General features: G+C 38.1%; 5 protein-coding genes and 1 non-coding gene across 7 annotated transcripts; all 6 read right to left on the bottom strand.

Moving 5' to 3' along the window:
• Positions 1-1,810: 1,810 nt before the first annotated feature.
• On the bottom strand, positions 1,811-2,667 carry LOC108846067 (classical arabinogalactan protein 4). The gene has a single exon (XM_018619275.2). It carries the CDS (start codon positions 2,454-2,456, stop codon positions 2,040-2,042), a length of 417 nt encoding a protein of 138 aa, XP_018474777.2. The 5' UTR covers positions 2,457-2,667; the 3' UTR covers positions 1,811-2,039.
• Positions 2,668-3,689: 1,022 nt separating this feature from the next.
• Positions 3,690-4,983, bottom strand: LOC108846873 (14-3-3-like protein GF14 lambda). Its single transcript, XM_018620058.2, has 4 exons — positions 4,904-4,983; positions 4,628-4,750; positions 4,142-4,258; positions 3,690-3,944 (listed from the first exon to the last, which is right to left on the bottom strand). The coding sequence occupies exons 1-4, from the start codon at positions 4,910-4,912 to the stop codon at positions 3,924-3,926; spliced, it is 270 nt and encodes an 89-aa protein (XP_018475560.2). The 5' UTR covers positions 4,913-4,983; the 3' UTR covers positions 3,690-3,923.
• Positions 4,984-5,043: 60 nt separating this feature from the next.
• TRNAS-GCU (transfer RNA serine (anticodon GCU)) lies at positions 5,044-5,125 on the bottom strand. The gene has a single exon. It is a non-coding gene; the product is annotated as a tRNA-Ser (tRNA).
• A 459-nt stretch (positions 5,126-5,584) lies between these two features.
• LOC108847514 (kinesin-like protein KIN-14A) lies at positions 5,585-12,253 on the bottom strand. The gene is made up of 21 exons (XM_018620768.2): positions 11,922-12,253; positions 11,483-11,606; positions 11,080-11,166; positions 10,778-10,948; positions 10,569-10,675; positions 10,324-10,455; positions 10,048-10,226; positions 9,775-9,936; positions 9,580-9,671; positions 9,325-9,476; positions 9,047-9,220; positions 8,803-8,949; positions 8,539-8,682; positions 8,362-8,430; positions 8,125-8,180; positions 7,820-8,012; positions 7,488-7,679; positions 7,207-7,398; positions 6,681-7,130; positions 6,294-6,593; positions 5,585-6,224 (listed from the first exon to the last, which is right to left on the bottom strand). The coding sequence occupies exons 1-21, from the start codon at positions 12,111-12,113 to the stop codon at positions 5,784-5,786; spliced, it is 3,756 nt and encodes a 1,251-aa protein (XP_018476270.2). The 5' UTR covers positions 12,114-12,253; the 3' UTR covers positions 5,585-5,783.
• Positions 12,254-12,548: 295 nt separating this feature from the next.
• LOC108844366 (very-long-chain (3R)-3-hydroxyacyl-CoA dehydratase PASTICCINO 2) lies at positions 12,549-14,476 on the bottom strand. Its single transcript, XM_018617611.2, has 8 exons — positions 14,302-14,476; positions 14,104-14,215; positions 13,991-14,009; positions 13,786-13,874; positions 13,623-13,676; positions 13,244-13,314; positions 13,063-13,144; positions 12,549-12,891 (listed from the first exon to the last, which is right to left on the bottom strand). The coding sequence occupies exons 1-8, from the start codon at positions 14,370-14,372 to the stop codon at positions 12,724-12,726; spliced, it is 666 nt and encodes a 221-aa protein (XP_018473113.2). The 5' UTR covers positions 14,373-14,476; the 3' UTR covers positions 12,549-12,723.
• Positions 14,477-15,416: 940 nt separating this feature from the next.
• Positions 15,417-19,616, bottom strand: LOC108832056 (mechanosensitive ion channel protein 2, chloroplastic). Of its 2 annotated transcripts, XM_057005456.1 has the most exons (14): positions 19,463-19,616; positions 18,851-19,038; positions 18,702-18,761; positions 18,443-18,603; positions 18,065-18,188; positions 17,873-17,973; positions 17,639-17,752; positions 17,490-17,550; positions 17,243-17,392; positions 17,039-17,149; positions 16,769-16,936; positions 16,568-16,681; positions 16,439-16,495; positions 15,538-16,357 (listed from the first exon to the last, which is right to left on the bottom strand). In XM_057005456.1, exons 2-14 carry the CDS (start codon positions 18,926-18,928, stop codon positions 15,650-15,652), a joined length of 2,007 nt encoding a protein of 668 aa, XP_056861436.1. In that variant the 5' UTR covers positions 18,929-19,038; positions 19,463-19,616; the 3' UTR covers positions 15,538-15,649. The 2 variants fall into 2 exon arrangements, with proteins under 2 accessions (XP_056861437.1, XP_056861436.1); XM_057005457.1 differs by lacking the exon at positions 19,463-19,616 and having other exon boundaries at positions 15,417-16,357; positions 18,870-19,451.
• Positions 19,617-19,859: the final 243 nt, after the last annotated feature.

Raw genomic sequence — 19,859 nt, 5'->3', positions numbered from 1 at the left:
AAATGTTTAAGAAGACATCAACTGTTGCCATCCAGTCTCTCATGATTCCAAACGCAGTAGCTAGAAACGTTTCCACTATGAGTCAATTATTTAAACATTCTCCTCTTATAATACTGTTTCATTTTAACTCTAATGTGTACCATATTCTTGAATTATATCAACAACTCTATTTCACTCGTTTTTATATGCACGTACGTCCATACTGGCTGCTGTCACGGATCTAACAGCTCCTTTTTATCTTGGTTTTATTCGTTTCTTGTAATTAAGAATTTATTCTTCTAACACAGGGTGAGTCACTTCAAACTTATAAATTAATTGTTGCAAAACCAAGCAATAAACACGAACGGAGACGCGAGCATGCATATATCTCACCAACTACGTCACTTCTGAGGTTTCGGTTTACAGACTACGAACCCGATAAGAGCAGTATAAAACGGAAATGATCCATTATCGCTGCATATAAACTATACCAACTACCAACATGGCAATATGTAATATTTCTGGCCCCAAACGCTTGACCGCATAATGTTTATAATGCACTTTCATCAATTTGATAAACCTTATAATAATATAAGCACGAAATGCATTAATAATGTACAGATACAAGTATTCCGTTGAAGCTTAGCTAGTGTGACGTTGTTGATAATTGAAATGGCTGTCAAGTTCAAAAAAAAGAAGGTGATCACAGATTCACATTTGACAAGGATTAATTAGACTTAGTGAAAACAAGATAGGGGAAACATATAGAAGAAATGTGAGGTTGACAAATAAAACTTAAAATTTCAAAGTGATTAGCTTGTCTTGATTGATATCATATGTCCTATCATTTTTGCTTTGATAGGTATATGGTACCACTGACACTGCAAGGACATAGTGTGTCGCTGTGTTGTTTGAAATCAATGCCATCAACTTTTTAGAGCATATGATGATTAACGGAAGTATCTTCCCAATGATTGAGAAATTCTAACCAACTTAGCATTAATAACTTTTATGTAATTTAATTAAAAGGTAAATTTAAATCACAAAAGTTAATATAAACCAATGAAAGGAAACATGTGTAAAAGAGATATGTAACAGATTTTTGTTGGGATTGGTAGTAGAGAAACAATTGGTCTTCTGACTCCACTTTTACAATACTTTTGCTTTTAAAAATTAAAAAGGCATGTCCTAAAACTTCCGTTGGGGGTTGCCCTTAGGTATGGATTGGTAATTTCAGATAGACAAATTATAAGCGAGTATCTTCGGAGAGTATTAGTTAGATAGATAGTTTGATGATCATGTGGTTGAGTGAAGATGTAAAAATATATGGTTGTTAGCCAAACGCTCCACACGAACAAAACTAAATAATTGGTTTCTGTTACTTTATTTATTACCTAATTTTTAATTCTTAAATTCCACTGAATAAACATATTAAATTCTTCTACCAAACGGTAAATAACACATGGAGGGAAAATTATATTCATGTAAAGTATGCGCGACAACGTTGTTGGGCTGAACGAATTGGATCATATAACTAATATCAATATAAAAGGCCTTCTGTACCAAATGCGAGCATGATTAATGGGGGAGTATGTTGTCAAGGGTTCTATCCATTTCGATATTATGCATTTTAGCTAAAAGTTTACTTTTAAATCACAAAATTTGATGTAATCTAATCAAAAAAGTGACGTGTGAAAAAAGGTACGGTACTTTTTTTTTAAAGTTCTCTACACCCAACCTATTCTTTTAATAGGTAGAACCTCTTCTACAGAGTTCACTTTTATTTGACAACGATTATGTCGCTTTGTGCGACAATACTATTCGAGTGAAGTGCATGAGCAAATTGTAAGAATTTTATTAAACAAAAAAAAATGAAATTATTTAATTAATCTATCATTCGATTTACATACAACATTACACATAATAAATTATAAACGACCAAAATAGCGATATACGGAAACAAATGAAATTCTCACATAATACCAAGGGTTTGAAATAAATCGCGGTAAAATTAAAATAATAACAATGAAAACGTGAATTTTGAAAAACGCGAAAATATCTCAAGCCATAACGGCGGCGTACATAATAGCGGTGAAAGCGGTTCCAACCATGAAAGCTTTGTTGGAGAAAGCGGCACTTGGGGCAGGCGCTTCATCTGAAGGCCCTGGAGCAAGTCCGCTTGGGCTCAACGCGGGACCTTCCGGTGCCGGTGGATAGGCGGCGGGAACATCAGATGGAGAAGGAGCTGCCGACGGTGGAGTAGTTGCGGGGGCTGGAGTTGCAGCCGGTGGTGGAGTGGTGGTTGGGGCTGGGGTTGCGGCGGGTGGAGTGGCCACTGGTGGAGGAGTAGCTACGGGAGGAGGAGTTGCGACGGGTGGTGGAGGAGTAGCGGTGGGAGTAGGAGCTGGAGCTTGAGCGAGTGTAGACGCGGCGAAGATAGCCATGATCAAGAAAACTAGGACAGTTTTGGAACCCATTTTGCTTTCTTTCTCTCTTTTTTTGAGCAACACTTTCTCTCTAAAATGAGTTTTCTTTTGGTTTTAGAGTTGTGAAGGTGAGGAAAATGAAAGAGATGTATAAAAAGAGGAAGATTAAGAATTGATTTTGATTAATTAAACAACGAGATTCTTTAAATCTTTTAATATATTAGAAAAGTAAATACTGCAGACTAACATGCAAACGCATAATTGGAACATGGGGTTGCTTATCTATTTACTCTCCCAGGGCTAGGCAATGATAATATTTAATTTTGTTTTTTCAACAAATTTGACAAATTTGGGCCATGATTGCTCATATTTGATAATGACTATTGAACATGTTCTTTGGTAAACCGGTTTACATATGAAAATATAAATCAAAATTCGGATGAAATCTTAACATCTTATTATATTGACTCTGCGTGGTATACAATCCACAGAACATGGATCTAATGTCACATCATGAGAACTTGATATTAATTAGGTGAAAAAACTTTTGACTTAGCAAGCTCTGATTGGATGATGAATATAATTGGAGATTTTAAAGATCATTAATGTATGAAGTGGCAAATGTGGAGATACAGATAGCTAACATGTTTAGTTCGAGAATCAAGAGTTGCAGCTTCGCATGTCTTCCTGTCTACTTATCCACCCGTTATTTTAATTACATATTTTATTTTATATTACAGTAACGGCCCTTTTTATTTGATTTAATACCAGTAATATAAATTATTTTGGCATAATATAAGTTAACTATTACAGAAATATGAAAACCTGTAATAATCATGAACCCTGTGTGCATGACCTGGTTGATCATTGTATTAGTTTTGCGAATATTATTGGTGTTGTTACCGTTGGACATTACCAATATACGCGTTCGAAATAGCTGTCAGTGAAATTAAATATTATGATAAATATAGGGTAACAACCAAAAATAAAATGAATGAATCAAAAGAAGACGTCTGATAGCCTGTAAAGGCTATTTCGACAGTGATTCATTAAGGTAAGATGTCCTTTTTTATTATCTTTTCAACTGATTGATTAATTGGTGATTAAGGTGAGTGTCAATTTGCCACTTGATGTGATAAACGAAACTAACTACCATAATAATAAGTCAAGTTATCGGAATGGGCTCAACTGAGAGCCCATTGCAATAGGTTTCGACTGATCCAGTCAAAATCGAAAGAACAGAAACGAATATGTTATCAAACTGGGCTCAGTTGTAAGCCATTACGATGACCGTAGACGAGCCCATAATCGAGTATGTATACAAGGATGTCTTTGCTGGAAGGCAGATCCAAGTTAGAGAACATAGTTTGAGAAGAGTTTTTAATAGAGAAGATAAAAATCACAAAACTGCACATACTCATCATAATATTTTTGTCACAGTTTTCAGCAAAGGTTATGGGGATTTTGAGTTCTAAATTGGTGGCGGTAACATGACTGACGCATAACACTCTCCCTTCCTCACGCCTCGTCCATATGCTCCTGAACAATAGAATATTAATAAACTCAGTACACACAGTTTCTCGGTTATCAAACCAAACAAGGTTCAGTCTATGATCAAAATTCTGTTCACACACTAACACGCGGTTTCTCATAGCGAAGTAAACAACTAATTTAAGATTTACTTGAACTTAAAAGAGTAAAAAAATGGAAGAAGATGAGCAGAGAAGAGGAGTAACCTGCATATCGGAGGTCCAAAGGGTAAGGTTGTCCCTCAGCAACTGCATAATGAGAGTGCTGTCTTTGTATGATTCTTCTCCCAATGTGTCAAGCTCAGCTATGGCTTCTTCAAAAGCCTACATGTAAATCCACCATCAAAATTTAGAACGTCCCTCACAATGATAAAACTCTATTGTGTTACTATATCCCTTTTACATAAAGGTGCGAACTTTAAGTTCAAACAGAATGTGAAAACATATCAGCCTTAGTATTGTAAAAAAAAAATCCGCCAAAATTAATCCAAAACGAAGAACAATGGATCAAAGATCAGCTCTTTCTCCAACAAACAGTGACTAGTCAAACCCCATTAGTCAAAACATCAATAAGAAAAACAGAAGAAACCTCTCCAGACACAAAAAAAACACAGGACAATGACCTTTTATTACATAAAAGACCATAAATAGAGAGATGTTCCTACTTGAGACATAAGAAGCTACAAAACTAACCTGTTTAGCCATGTTACAAGCTTTGTCTGAAGAATTGAGGATCTCATAGTAGAACACAGAGAAATTCAAGGCAAGACCGAGCCTAATTGGATGAGTAGGCGCCATATCAGCTGCTGCTATATCCTTCAGACAAACATACACAGACAAGTCAACATCACCAGTTTGGTAACAAACAAACAATAAAAAAAAAACTTTTTTTTTCACCTGAGCTGCCTTGTTATGAACAGAAAGAAGAAATTTGAAAGATTTACTAGACTGACAAGACCATCGTATCACCTGCTGCATTATGTTTTGTCGCTCGATGTGTTTGTCTTTAACATGCAGAGGAGTATGGGACAGGTTAGGAAGCAAAACCGCATGGCGAACCGTTTTTGAGTTTTAAAAAAGGGCGGAGTATTAAAAAAATTGAAAAATAACGTCGCCTGAGAGATTCGAACTCTCGCGGGGAAACCCCATGTACTTAGCAGGCACACGCCTTAACCACTCGGCCAAAGCGACGTTTTGAAAGATGTTGGATCAACTCTATACTCTGCAATTTTAGTAAATGAAAATGACATCTGAATATCCAAATTTATAAATGTTAATTATCGTTGATATGTTTTAAATTTGATGCAAACGCTATTAGACTTCTTTTGGTTAATTTGTCATCAGTTTTACTTTAAAAATGTAGTATAAATTAAAAAATGATCCAATATATTAATGCTAGTCTTCTTCATGAGGTACCTGCTATTACTTAGTAGAACTTACTGATAAATGCATGTAATAGGAGAGATGATCCTTGGTTCGCTCCACTAGGGAGCCGTTGTATTCACGTTTCTTGGAATGTTCAAAGAGCAATCTTTTTGGAGGTTACTTATCACCTTGTTTTGGTTAGTAGCAGAATGTAGTTTTTTTTTTTTCAGGGTGTAGATCTAAACGTTGTGGAGAATGTGGAAGTCTTATGACTTTCTGTGGAAGTAGTAAACACTTATCCCTGTGTGAATGATAGCAAGATACAAAGTAAAGTTACATACTACACACACACAATGAATCTGGACCCAAAAGGTAGCATAAATGCGCCAGATTTGGCCAGTCACAGAAAAAATAATATAAATACACAAGGAAACGTCCGTAGCTGGGAATCATCTCTGCAACATCTCTATGCCGTTTTCATGACTTAGGTATCTTTCTCAAGTTCAGCAACAACGTCCCTGAGAGAGGGAACTTTCATGGCCAGAGTTTTGTAGAGCCTAGAGTAGCGAGCTCTCGTGGCATCAGCTGTTTTAGCTAAAGCCAGCACGCTTAGAGCTTCGGGCAACTGAGTAAACATTTGTTTCATTTCCTCTAAGCTCATGTTTACCAAAACAGAAGGTCTTGGGACAACTCTGACAAGCTCACCTCCTTTGGGCTCTTGTACTCGCGCATCAGCCTTGATCACCAGCTCCGAGTTGGTGTTGCCTCCACATTTTATGATGAACGGGTCTGAAGAGCCTGTGTTGAACTGCAAAACGTTCCACTGCGACACATCGGTTTCGCCTGAGGATATTGACTCAAACGAGGGTCTCCGTCCGTGTGAATATTCCAGAAGAAGATTATTGTTCTCTTGTTCAGGGATTGTCTGCCGTTAATAAGAAGAAAAACAAGTTAGTTAGGTTCATGGAGGAACTGGTTAAACATCAAAAAGTACCTCGACAAGCTGGCGTGCTGTAGCGATTTCTCTCTGTGCACATGGATGATCAACATCAAGAAGAGAAGGCATTCGCTCAGTGAGTTCATCAAGGGCCTCAAGCAATGCTGTTTTCTTGCTTTTACTCAAAACATGGACAGATGCTTGTCTTGTAATATCCTTGACTTGCTTCAATATGCCATCCAGAGAGATGAGAGAAGCTAATCTTGAGTCTTCGGCTGCGGTCGAAGGGTTTTGAATAGGAGAACTGCCTTCTTCCAGGTTAAGCAGAGCTGCATCACTTTTCATTTGTTGTAAAATCTGATAAAGAGCAAACGAAAGTCATAAGCATAAGAACGTTTCTACAAAAAAAAAAAAACAATCAAAAGTAACCTCAGAACTCTATACCTTTCTTCTTTTGTGGTCAACTGACTCGAGAGCTGATCGAAGCTTAGCCACTTGGCCAGCATCTTCTGCCTCTTCCGCCGCCAAGGTACCAGCAATATCCTTCATGTGCTGCATTTGAGAAGTATAGACACGTTTTGCGTACTCGGATAAAAGCTGCCCGAGAGCATCTGTGTGAGGTGGCACCGCGGCTCCTAGTCCAGCCATCCAACCATCCATTATCGCCGTGGAAAGAAGCTCTAGTTGGCCTGTGGTTCCTCCTGACACATCATCTGCGGTCACGGAAAGAAAATCAAAGTTTTCTGCAAGCCACAACCGAATCTGTCGCTGCAGTTCACCAGCCGGAGTGTGAACAAACAATGCAGCTAGGGACTTGTTTCCAATAGCAAAACTTTTGGCTTCATCTTGCATCTCTCTCAGTTTAACTCCGGTAACTTGCTGCCTCCCAGAATCCTAGACGATTACAATCAAGAGCATAAGTGTCTCTAAGCATCTTTGAGAACCAAGTGCTCATTCAAGGTAAATCTACCTGTTCAAGTCCACGCATTCTTAAAACAACAGATGCCAACTTGTTTTTCCTTTCTGGCTTAATATTCACTTTAAATCTATGAGTCTGCATATCTAGGTAACGAACCGGGGATCTACCCGGGCTGCTACCCCTACTATTGCTTTTACTTCTACCAGTATTAGGCTTCTCAAGAAAGCTTTCGACAGGAGATACCTAAAAGGAAGAAAGTCATACAAGTCAGCCAAAGCTAAAGAAAGAAAAAAAAATTCAGCTACAAGTGGTATGTATGCCTACGCTCTCACCCTGATAGTCTGAAGCTCAGGTGATCGAGCCAGTAAAGACCTTATGTATAATATCCTGACTCGGGAAACAAGCATGGTATCCATTACTCTTCTTGATTCCATTTTCTGAATAAACGAAAACACAGAATCTCTGATCTCAGCAAGGATTTCATGCTCTCTGGGAGCACCAGCCTTGATGACAGCTGCCAAAACCTGCAAAGTCAACAATAGGAAGGCATCACAAGCAGCTTTGCTACAAATTACGATAGAAAGTACAATGGTTTCATTTTGTATAAGTACACCACTGGAAACTCTGAAAAGATACTAACGGAATAAGGTATTAACCAATTTACCAGCATTAGTAGCTTGTTTGCGCCGTCAGCAATGGCAGCAAGACCTTCATAGTCTTCAGGGTCAAAGTCATTCAATGCAGCTGTCAGGTATTCTCCAGCTGGAGTGGTTTTTGCTATTTCGGAGCCAGTTTTTACTACAGTTATCGCTCCTTCGTTCTTATTTGCTGTGGATGGTAGCGCAGCAGCTTCTGCCCTATTGTTTCTCCAAGTTGAATAACATTACATATCAGTTGATGGTTAAGGGATGGTTGTAATGAAATTGCCAGAATCAGAACTCAGTCGTTTCGAACTGATCCTGGAATCACCTGTTAACACTGGCAGGCTGAATGTTTGGCGATGCTCTTGATGAGGGACTCGACACCTAAAAATCGAAATAGGAATGCTTAAGCAATGGAGTGCTCTAGGTGCACAGTGTTGAACATTCACTAGTAGTTTATAGAACAGAGTTAAGTAAAATTTTCTCTTAATAGCTGAGAGCAGCATCGTGATATGATATTGAATTATGCTTAATGCAGCATAACTGCACAAGAGTAACGAGTTACCTGGGTCGAAGCAGCCATCGACCTTTCTGTTAATCTGTCAAACAACTTTTCGTTTTCTTCATGCAATCTCTGCAGAAAAAACATCCTTCTCTTCAGTTAAATGTACTAGTGCAAATATCAATGGTTCAGCCAGAGGGCACAAACACCGATGTAAATACAGTCAAGAGTAAGACGAACCTCAATCAGTGCATCACGTTTTTTAAGTTCTTCGTCAAGTTTCTTGGTAACAGAAGAAGATTCAATTGTGCTTGCATCTCCTGCTCTTGTTGTGTCAGGTCTAACGGCTTCGCTTACCTGTGATTCCAGATCTGTTATTTTAGCCTGCATCACAATTTAAATGAAAAACAGGAGAATTATTCGATTATTATGTGCAGAGAAGTTAACAATTACAAAAACCAATTGCCTTGAAGAGTAGATACGAAATATTCATGGAGCACCAACCTGGAGATTTTCAATGGTGGAGTCTTGTTGTTGCATTTGCAGTTTTTGTTCTTGGTCCAACTGTAAAAGTTGAGCTATTTGATTTCTTAACTGAGAATTTTGCTCCTTCTCTAGTCTATGTTTTTCAACAAGCATAGTATTCTCTGACTGCATGGATAATGAGCAACAAGTAAAAGAAAAAATGTTATAAAAGAATTGTAGAAGAAAGCCAAACAAGAACTTAGGTGAAGAAGCTGTATATAACCTTTAAATCTGATTGCAATGTAAATGAGACTTTCCACGCCCTCTGCACTTCACTGTAGAGCAATGCACACTGGTCATTTGCATCTTTAAGTTCTTGCTTTAAGCCCAAAACCTCTTGTTTCAGATTCTGGTTTTCTCTCTCTTTGTCCAACAGCTCCTTCCGAGCATCACTTGCCTGCAGGACAAAATGTTCAGCGTATCAAGTCAAATCCTGAACTGAAGCATGACATTGTACTTTCTTTTCATAATCTTATCTCTTTCAATTCCACATTGACTTACCACATCTCTCCATTTCTTGATTGTATCTCGATTCCCAAGGCTTGGTACAGTATTCCTAGCTCTAGCAGCATAGTTGAGACATGATACTGTCTCAGACAAGTTCTCCGCACTGGGACAGATGTTAACGATCATCAATGTTTTGGAGCTTCCCCCTACACATTACAAGAAAATGTATATCAGTTACAAAGAGCTTCCAGCAAAAATAAAAAAGAAGTATATTCAAGGTGAAATAAAGAGGAAAGATGCAAGTTTCACCTAGCGAATCTGCAAGTATTCTGGTAAGAACTGAATTCTCGTAAGGAATTGAATCCTTTTCTGCCGTCAAAGCTGATAAAACATCTCCCAACCTAAAGAACAAGTGATAAAGACACCGAAGTTATTAGTGCAGCTCATAGGTAACTGGTAAGGGAGCAGTGAAAAAAAAAACAGAAAGGAACAATTCAAACATACGCTGAAATGGAATTCATGACATGCAGCAGATCCGTGACGTGTTCGCCACCGTCATTTTCAACGGTTAAACCTTCACTTCCAGCCAAGTCAACCAGAGAAAGCTTGCTATACATATTATCTCCAGTAATAGTGTTGCTATAGTATATGTGTATCGTGACAATCCTACAAAAGAGAGAAAGCCATCCTTTAAAGTCATGAGACTAGAAGAACCACCTTAGCAGATACATATGATTAAAAAAAAAGGAACTATTCAAACACAAAATAAACACATACAGATGTGTCACGTTAAACTTTGATTTATCACTTCCTCGGTTCTGAAACGCATATTTTAAGACTCTTAAGAACTCCAAAGGATTTTCAGCTTTCTCCTGTTCGAGTTCTATAACAGATTCATGTGATCCCATGTTGATCCTCGGCAAGTTGCTCTCAGTTTCCCAAAGTAAATCCCTGATCTGAAAACGAAAGTTGCTTAAAATTAGAAGTTTCAAATTCCATTACAAAACCATCTAGGCAAAGTATTGGTACTTCAGACACGAATGGAAGAAGCACCTGTTCATTATAGATCTCGAAAACTGAAACAGAGAAGCTGAACCGAGATGTGGAAGTTGCATCAGAATTCGCTAGGTCGAAAAGCTCCTCAAAACAACGAGCATATAAACCACGGTCGTGACTCAAACCTTCCTGGCAAAATTAACAGTCAAAGATTCAGCGGAGAGCCAATGGATGATGAAGTTACTAGGTGCTCAACAAGATGTGACCCTATTTGTAGAAAGGAAAAGGAAAAGAATGGTAACCATGGTGTATGTCTTCCCTGAATTAGTTTCTCCGTAGGCAAATACGGAGACGTTAGATCCATCCAGTGCAGACTGAACAAAAGGTTGGACATCATTGAACAGTGCCGCTGATGAAAAAAAAATCACAGTATTAGTACAAAGGTCTCACTGCGTGCAGCTTTTGTGGATCAAAATAAGAAACAACTTCCAATGAACTGTGTGGTACTGACCTTGTCCAACATGAGGTCCATAAACTCGGTCAAACTCAAAGTCCTTCTTGGGATTGGTAACAGTATCATCACCAGTGTTTACACATATGGTGCAATCCCCAGGGAATTCTATAACAGAGGGACCTTCATCCTCGAACAATGGTCTTGCCCGGCAAAACACCTTTATGTTCCCTGAAACACATTACCACACAAATCATCAGGTCACAGAGAACTATCAGAAGAATCAATGAAACTATTCTCAAAGAAAGAGTAGTAATAATATAGAAAGACAGAAAATACTGGTTATGAGAGATTGGTGGTACCTTTGGCCGTCAACAAGTCATTGAACAGTCTTTTCTTCTCATTGATAAGTGGAGATATCCTTGCCTCGGTCTCGAGGACAGCTTGATCTGTGGTGGTTTAAGTAGATAAATGAATACAGTAGAAACATATAAAACAATGAAATGCTACCAAGAAGTAGGTAGATGGATTTAAAAACTTTCTAATAACGGAAATACATGGATTTATGAAAGGTTCCAACATATGAAAGAGTCTAACAAACTCTTGTCCTATCAACATTTCTTCTTCAACAGTGAAAAAAAATGTGCCAAATGTAATGAATAATCAGTTTTTTTTTTCTTTCTTTGATGCTTTGACACAACTTAAATAGACACCAAACAGAACATGTGGAATAATACATTGGTGGGGGTGAAACACAAAACTTACCCAATTTACGGCTTTTGGAAGCAAGAACACCTAAATAACGTGTAACCCTCTCAAGCTTAGCATTAGAGTACTCCTGCAGATCAGTAGCTTCCTGTCTCAACTCCAAATAATCTTCCTTTGCAAGCTGCTCAACCAAGTCATGTTAATTAGCAATGGATCCAACTGACCAAAAGATAGTTCCATCATAAATCCCAATTACACAGCCTATCTATCACAAAATCTACCTTCTCAACTCCCTAGAGAAATAAAATCCAGCCTTTTCAACTCAAAATGCAACCCCAACTATGACAAGAACTAGGTTTACAAAAACTTCAAATATGGTCAAAAGCTAAGCACAAAGATCCAGTCTTTAAAATTCAAACTCGTAAAGATAAGATTCAATGAAATGAGTGTGGACTGTGGAGTGAAGTAAAGTGGAAAAAAGGAAGAGACTTTACACCTTAACTTTCTCCTTCAATCCGGAAACCTTGGAGGCAAGAGCTTGCTTCGAGAGCTCCGGTGCTTGAGCCGTGGAAATCGAGTACCTCCGCAGCAGTGGACGGTGACCGGTCTCCTCAGAAGAAGACTTCCTTGGTTCGAATCCACTCACCTCCCAGTTCCACCTATTGGTTTTACTCCTCTGATCGGCCATTTTATTTTCTTCTACACATCCAACAGATTCTCACTTCTCTCTAGCTTGATTTTTCCCTCGGTGTGTGTATACAAAAAAACAAAAAATGAAAGGCGGAGAAGAAGCTTTTGATGGAGAATCGATACGGTGTCGCTTTTTGTGTTTTTATTTTTGTATCTTAAATTCAAAGAAAATTTAAGTATGGGGACGACTCGTGAAGCCGTTTGAGTCACACATACTTGTATGCTCTGTATTAGTTCACGACAGCCTTATCGTGTTCGGTTATAGTTCAGTGATCCTTACCAACGAACTACGTTGACTTTTCTCTCTCGTCTTTTGTACCAATTACGTTGACTTTAATGTGAAAAAATTGGTATTCATGATCTCTCACGACAATTATGTGCTTCATTTTCTACTGTTAGATCAATCAGCGGTGTGCAATGTTTAAGATCGCAGTGAGAAGGAGACGTTACTTTTCGTATTAAATCTTAGAAACATTACAGTACTCTTAACTGAGTAGTCCAGAAGACGAAAGACGTAAAGAGTCTAACAAAGGGAAGTAAATGAAATAAACTAGGCAAGAGAAGACAAGCAGCTGATGAGCGAGCCTTGGTCTCTCTATAAGCTTTTTTTATTCCCTCTTGGATTTGGAGAGAGCTCTCTTACGCTGACCAAGCATGTACCTGTACATGTGCGGACTACCTGGGACATAGATTGCAAGAACGAGTATGGTTGCGTAGAAGAAGTCGAATGAGAAGTTCAATGTGTTAGGCATCCTCACGCTGTACATCTCAGACGTCTGCAAGAAAACACAAATGGACCGTTCAGGGATCAACAATATACATTAAAAATCCAAAGCGCTTTATAATACACATCAGCATCAAAAGTTCAGCCTATCTAATGTAAAGAGAGTTCCCAGGCTAAACATATACAAAGGAAACATATAATCATAATAAGGTTATTGTGATACCTTGATGTGTGGTAAGGCAAGGTAGATAAGACCTACTTCACTGGTGATACCGGTCGGATATAACACTAAGAAGCTGCTGTATCTGATTGGATTAAGCGAAATTCAAAAATAAATTAAATCAGGTTTGCTTATTTATTAACTATCAAGGCAGTATTATAAACACTGCATATGAATTGTATACCTGAGCCACAAGTGCCATGAAGGTGCAAAGCCTAGAGCTTCCTTAAGTCCAAAGAAGGAGTAGCGGATAATCTGCAATATATAAGAAGCAATCATCTAAGCATTCAGACAGGGATGATTCGATCAACTAAGGCACATGTCATGAAGACTTCACTAGTCTTGAGTAAAGAGCACAAAAATGATCTTTAATGCACATTTTTTTAATTTCAAGGATTTCAAATCTAAACAGCTAGATATAGTAGCAAAACATAGAATCTCTTGGTCTGTACTCTTAACAATACATGTGACAGGAACCTTCCAAAGTATCTATCCGTAAGACAAGCAAAGTTTAGACACATCTCAGATTCAGATCAAAAGGAAGACTAGATTAATATAACCACCTCCGTGATAGACCAGCTTATGACCAGCGACGCAACAAGAAAATGTGATTGGACCTGAAAATTAAAATAAAATATAATCCAAAAGATCAAATTAATAATGAAAAAAAATTGCAACTGTATTAAATAAGATATAAAGAACTTCGTAACTTTCTAAGTAACTAACCTCTGGAAAACTGTATAGGATGCCCCAAGTGAGAAACAGCCTTGAACCTATCTGTGGCAGAGTAGCAGAAACAGGAGATCTGACCAGACCTGTTCAAGTTTAGAGACACAAAGCAGAACACAAAGCAGTCAATGATCTTTAAAGAGTTTCATCAATATGGTTCATTTCAAAGCTCAAAAGTAGTGTAATGGATCAGATTACTCACCTACTAATCCATGAAGAATCTGCTCGAATCAAGAAGGAGAATTAATCAGTTCCTACAAATGTTCGTGTACCCTTTAATTAACAGGGAAAATGCAAAGAGAAAAAACAACTGACCTCGAGAACAGCGGCGGTCTGAGCAAGCTGGAGAGGCTTCTCAACGGCCTCATAAACATTTTCATGTCCCGTTTCCTTCAACGTCTTTACCGCAAAGTACAAAACTTGAGCCCTAAGAACACCACAATTCAGAATCAAAATCCGAGAAGGAAACGAAGAAGATGAATAGTAAAAGATGGTAGGAGGACTTTGACTTGCCATCCAGCAAAGACGATCCAGTTGTAGAGAGTGAGGTACACGCGACGTACGAAGGAGAAAGACCCTGCCATGGAAAGGAAGGTGGAGACAGCGACTTCGGACTCACCAAAGAGAGGCGCAAAAGAGTAGAGACTTTATGGCGGAGAGATCGGAAGTGAAAGCATTTATGAATATAGAGACGGAGACGCGTGAGCTGTTTCCTCAACCGATTATTTCGGATATTTATTATATAGCCCCAAACTTCCATCCAACTTTCTCAAAACCACCCCTATAATAAATAAATCATCATTATTAACCAAAACTTCCAGAATTGTGGAGGGTTAAAATCAATTGATTTCAATAGCATTACAACAGAAAGAAAGAATGTATAAAAAATTTAAAACCCCCAAATTAGATGATAAAATTCGTTTATGATGTCATTGACCATCGGTCTAATTCAAGCTTTCTATTAGTGCCATGCTCATATCTCTCAAAATCAGAGAAACTGGAAACACTCCTTATCTATGGACGAAGCCACGGGTCTGACAAACGTAAGCAGCAAAACAAAACCTTTTAAAACAATTGTCACTCCTTAGAGATATAACATGTTAGAATCTCATATTGGTAGTCTGATAGACCATAAACATCGTCTTACACATGGTTACCAATTTAATATATTTTTTTAAAATTGTTAAATTATAAAAAAATTAATATATAAATTTCATATTAACCCTTATTTCGAGGATTAGTTAAAAAATTTACAAAAAATTATTTTTGTACATTTTTAAAATTAAATTACGATGTAATACTACAGAATATATCTATATATTAGCCTTCTTAATAGGTCAACGTATATATACTGTAGCTTTCTTTTATTATATTTAGACTTAAGAAGAACATAATTATAACTGTGATTTTTTGTTTGGTCATAAAAGTCGAATAGTATTTTTACCATCTTTTACGTTAGTTTTGCATTTAATTAAATGTGAATTCCTTTCTCATCAGCTTTTGTGTAACTTCATAGTCTTAAATCAAAAGACTAGTTCTTCCCCGGAAACTACTAAGGTAGCTGCTTCGGTGGAGAACAACCGGTCTGTTGACATGGTGGAACCCTTTTAGTATGAATCAGGTATAAATAATACAAGAATATTTCACTTTCATTCTATCCTTAAAACAACATTATGTCAGACATGAATACCTTTTCTCGTCCCTTTGGTTTTGCATTTTCTTTTTTTTTCTTCCAGGCGTATTTGTCCCTGTCCGAACTCGTTGCAATAATGACTGATCATTACAGCCATTTATTTCATGTTAATAACTAACTGCTTGAAATGGTAGTGTTGCAAAAAAAAAAAACAATCTTCTTTCCATCTCAGAGTTCAGTAGATGAAGCATCAGTTTGAGACTGGCCATCTTTATTTTCCTTATCAGTCACCAGCGGCCTCTTTCCAGATCTACGTGAAGCACCGGTCAGTTCTTTAGCATCTGCTTCCTTGGTGGAAGATCGAATCTCTTCTTCATCTATTGGAAGTGTTCTCTTTGACCCCTCTAGTGCAACGCCCAGTACTAAATTCTCTTCCACAGCTGATCTAGATACTGATGAAGTTGAACCATCTGTTTCCTTCTTTGGTGACGACGACTTTGTTGTGTTGCCACTTCTCTTGGTCTTTGGTTTCTCATCTCCCGACACTCCTGCTGTACTCTTTGGTTTAGAGACCGGTTTGGTTCCTGGCTTTACTACTGTTTCATCAGGTACCTTGTTGGTATCAGAAACCACCTTTGAGTCTGAAGAAGGCGTTTCTTTGGACTTTGGACTGGAAACTTTGTCTTGCTCTCCAGTCGTTGGTTTTGATGCGCGTTTCTGAGATTTCGATTTGTCTTCCCCATATATCTTGTACGAGGGTTCGATCACCACCGAAGAACGCTTAGAAGCAACACCTCCAGGACCGTACATTGATTCTCCAAACGGTGCAGTTTCCATATCAGCGGCTGTGTGCATCTTTCGGATTGTACGAATCGGTGTAGCTAGACGTGCTCGGTGATGGCTTATGACTCTAAGAAGGTCCAACAATATAGCTTCCTGTTTTCGCCAACAGTGTTAAAAAACTTAAAGCCTAATCCAAGAAAAAAAAGACTGCAGTGTAAAAACTTTTTGACTTACCTTTACAGATAAGTATTCTTCGCGATGGGACGTCTTCACAAAACAAGAAATAAGTATCTGTAGAAGCCAAAATCACATGTTAGTACTTCAAGATGGGTGCAAAAGAAAAAGTAGACATAGAAGTCTAACCACAAGAGCTTGATTTTCTGGATCGACATCCTCCAAGAATACCCTTCTGTGCAGCTTCTGTTGCTCAACTTGAGGGTTCTTGGCCAATACTTTCCGCATGTCAGCTACAATAGTCTGTTTGGACAAGTTCATAGCAAGGAATCAGCTTTAAAAAGTATTCAATGATTGGCACAGTTTATATAAGAGTGTTAGGAAACGCACATTTATTTTGTTAACGTCCAAGTAACTGATAGCTAGGTGGGTTTTGATACGCCAATGAGTTTTCTGAGTAATGTTTCTCACAACATTGACTGTGAACTTGTGGTTTGGGATGTGGATCGCCTCTCGGTGGTCACCTCTTATGATCGTTGGTGACCACCAACCAACTTGCTGAAAAATGCGTTGCAACAACAACAACAATGTGAGAACCAACCTTAGGAAAAGAATCAAAACAATATCTAAAGCTCGAAGATTATTATGATTACTACTAACCTCCACAGTACCAGAAACTTCATAACCTTCAATCTTTATTTGAATCCGCTCGTTCCGAACAAATGGCCTGGTTGCGTGTATCATAACACTTGAAAGAAAGTTTGTCAAAATCTGCAACGGCAAAAGAACTCACAGGTTTAATCAAATATTTATCTTTTTTTTATACGAAAAACTAATAGTAAAAATGCGAGTGAGGTCTCACACCTCTCGGCCAGCAAGAGTAATCAAAACTGTCCCAAGACCTCCAGCAGTGAGCCATTTGTGTGTAGAGAAACCAAGCAACTCCATGAATAGTGCAACAGCAGCAACCCATACGGCAGAATACACTGCTTTCCCAGCAAATTGAAATCCCATCTGTTCCATTTTGGAAAATTAGCAAAAGCCATACTGAGAAACCAAGTTGGATTTTATGAAATTTGGAAGCAGAAACTTTCAGTAAACATTTACATACATTTCTTGCATCGTTTGGGTCACTTGTTTCCGAGAAGAGCTTCTGTGTTTGTTGGATAAGACTGCATGGACACATCTAACCAGAATCAGAAGTCATGAAACAAACCAGTAACATATAGAAACATAAGATGAAAAAGACAACACGCTTACCTCGATATGCAATAGGCAAATGCAAGTACTGTTGACAATGACCTCACGAAATTCAAAAGCCTATCTTTGACAATTTTGCTAGCTTCAGTTGGAAGAACAACAGGATCTAATGCCCTTTATAAAAGAATAGTCACCAAAACTAAAACCATCTATCAATTATCTCAACAAAAGCAATTCAAATAAGTATTATCACCAAAACATCTGAGCAATGAACCAAGGAATAGATATATATACCTGCAGATAAATAGGGCACCTAACCATAACAGCAGGGGTTGAACATACGAGGTCATAACACGGTACGTTCCACTCTTTTTCCATCCGTTATCATTTTTCTTCTGCAATATTTTAACGGTAAAGGTAAAGTTTCAGACCATTAATTTGAACCAAGGCAGCACAGAAAGGAAAGCATGAAATGGGTACACCTACATTGAGTAATAGGTTTCTTCCTTGGCGAACAAGAGGCACTATACCCCACAGGGAGAAAACAAGAAGAGCAACAGATGGAACCAACTTATATACAAGAGGGAATTGTTGTATTAACCCGTGTGACCTGCAAACCAAAGGAGTGCAAACATTAAAATACAACTTCCCTAAGGCAACCATAGCAATGACAAAGCATGCTTGGGTTGCTTCAACAATTTCTATCGAGTATAATTAAGGAGTCAGATGTCTCTAAATCACTATGCAATCCTTCAGATCCACAAAGACCAACTAACAGAAACTACGGCCGTTTCAGAATATTTTTTAAGTAGTCATTCTGCAAGTGATTATAGGCAGAAAAAAAAGAAAGAAAGAAAGACTTACTTTGTTAGCACCATAGTGGCAGCTCTGATAGGAGGTTCAATGAACTTGACTCCTGCATAAAACGAATGACACCTAAAAGCAGTGGCTCTGCACGGTACCGAAGAAATAGGCCTACGAAGGTAATCCGAGAGTAAAATATTCCTGAAACCATATTGCCCCAACTGTACCCAGAAAGAAAGAAAAAAACAAGAAGTTACTAAGTATCAGCAAACCAAGTTGAATGACTAGAGTAAGCTGTTTTCTTTTAAAAAAATAATACCGGGACGCCAAATGAGAGAGGACCCATTGATATAATACCCAGCCTCCTTGTAATGGCACTCTGAGAACAAGCACATATTTTAGAACAGGGAAGAAGAAGATATATAAATTAAAAGACAGGGGGGGGGGGATAAAATGGAAGAAACACACATCTTGTGGGTTATAGTACCCTTGGTTTCTGCAAAGACCAAGGCCATGGGACAACTGCAATGAACCATAGAGGGTCATATTTTGGAGCAGAGTCGTCAATGTGTTAGCCAGAGGCGTTAGTTAGTAGCACCGATCATAAGCCTCACAGCCTTAACGGAAAGAAACTAAAGAGTGTCCAACCACGAACTCTGCAATATACAAATGAAACACCATTGAAACATGATTCAGGTATAGCAAACAACAGTTGTAATGAAAGTCTAGCATCTTAAACTATGCAGTATGATCCTTAGGACTACTAATAATCATGTCATTAAACCGAGAAGGAACTAGAGCCATGTTAAAACACACAACAGAGTTTGATTCGGTCCGTGTGCCATATTCATAACCAGAAACCTAAAATTATATAAAAACTATGGATCACAGCTATGATTAACTTACAACGTTAACCTAATCTCATGTAGGGGGAAGCAATATAAAACCATAGAAAGCCCAAGATAAGTTAAAAACAAAATCGAATCCAAAAAAAAATCGAGCATAACAATCGAAAGACTCGATGATACAGGAACATCCGAACATGAAACCTATCTCTCTAGAAAAGGGAAAGACTTTTACCTCAGAATCGAAAAAAAAAACAAAGGGAACTGACGATTTTTTTATAAGGGTTTCAAGCTTCTTTCTTCTTCGAGGAGATGCTTCTAGGAAGAGAGAACAGCGAGGATTCGCGCAGACAGAACACGGTGTCGTTTTTGAAATGAACAACGTTCCGTCACGTGTTTCGGACACGTCAGACTCGTGTGTGAATAAAGGCTCCCGCATTAATGGCATTTTAAATACTACTACAATATTTAAATAAAGCCTTTTATATAGTTCTCCACGTGGTGTTTTATGTTTTTCCGATGGATACACATCTGTTGATAAGATGATCTCCTTTTTGGACGATGAAATTAGATTTTTTATTCTTTTTGCAGGGCTCTACTATTGATTGCCATATATTGGCTTGACAGCTGCT

The sequence above is a fragment of the Raphanus sativus genome, chromosome 3 (genome assembly GCF_000801105.2).
Source record: "Raphanus sativus cultivar WK10039 chromosome 3, ASM80110v3, whole genome shotgun sequence".
NCBI classification, from domain to species: domain Eukaryota; kingdom Viridiplantae; phylum Streptophyta; class Magnoliopsida; order Brassicales; family Brassicaceae; genus Raphanus; species Raphanus sativus.
The sequence above is the reverse complement of the archived record's forward strand: the minus strand, read 5'-3'. Positions and strand labels throughout refer to the sequence as shown.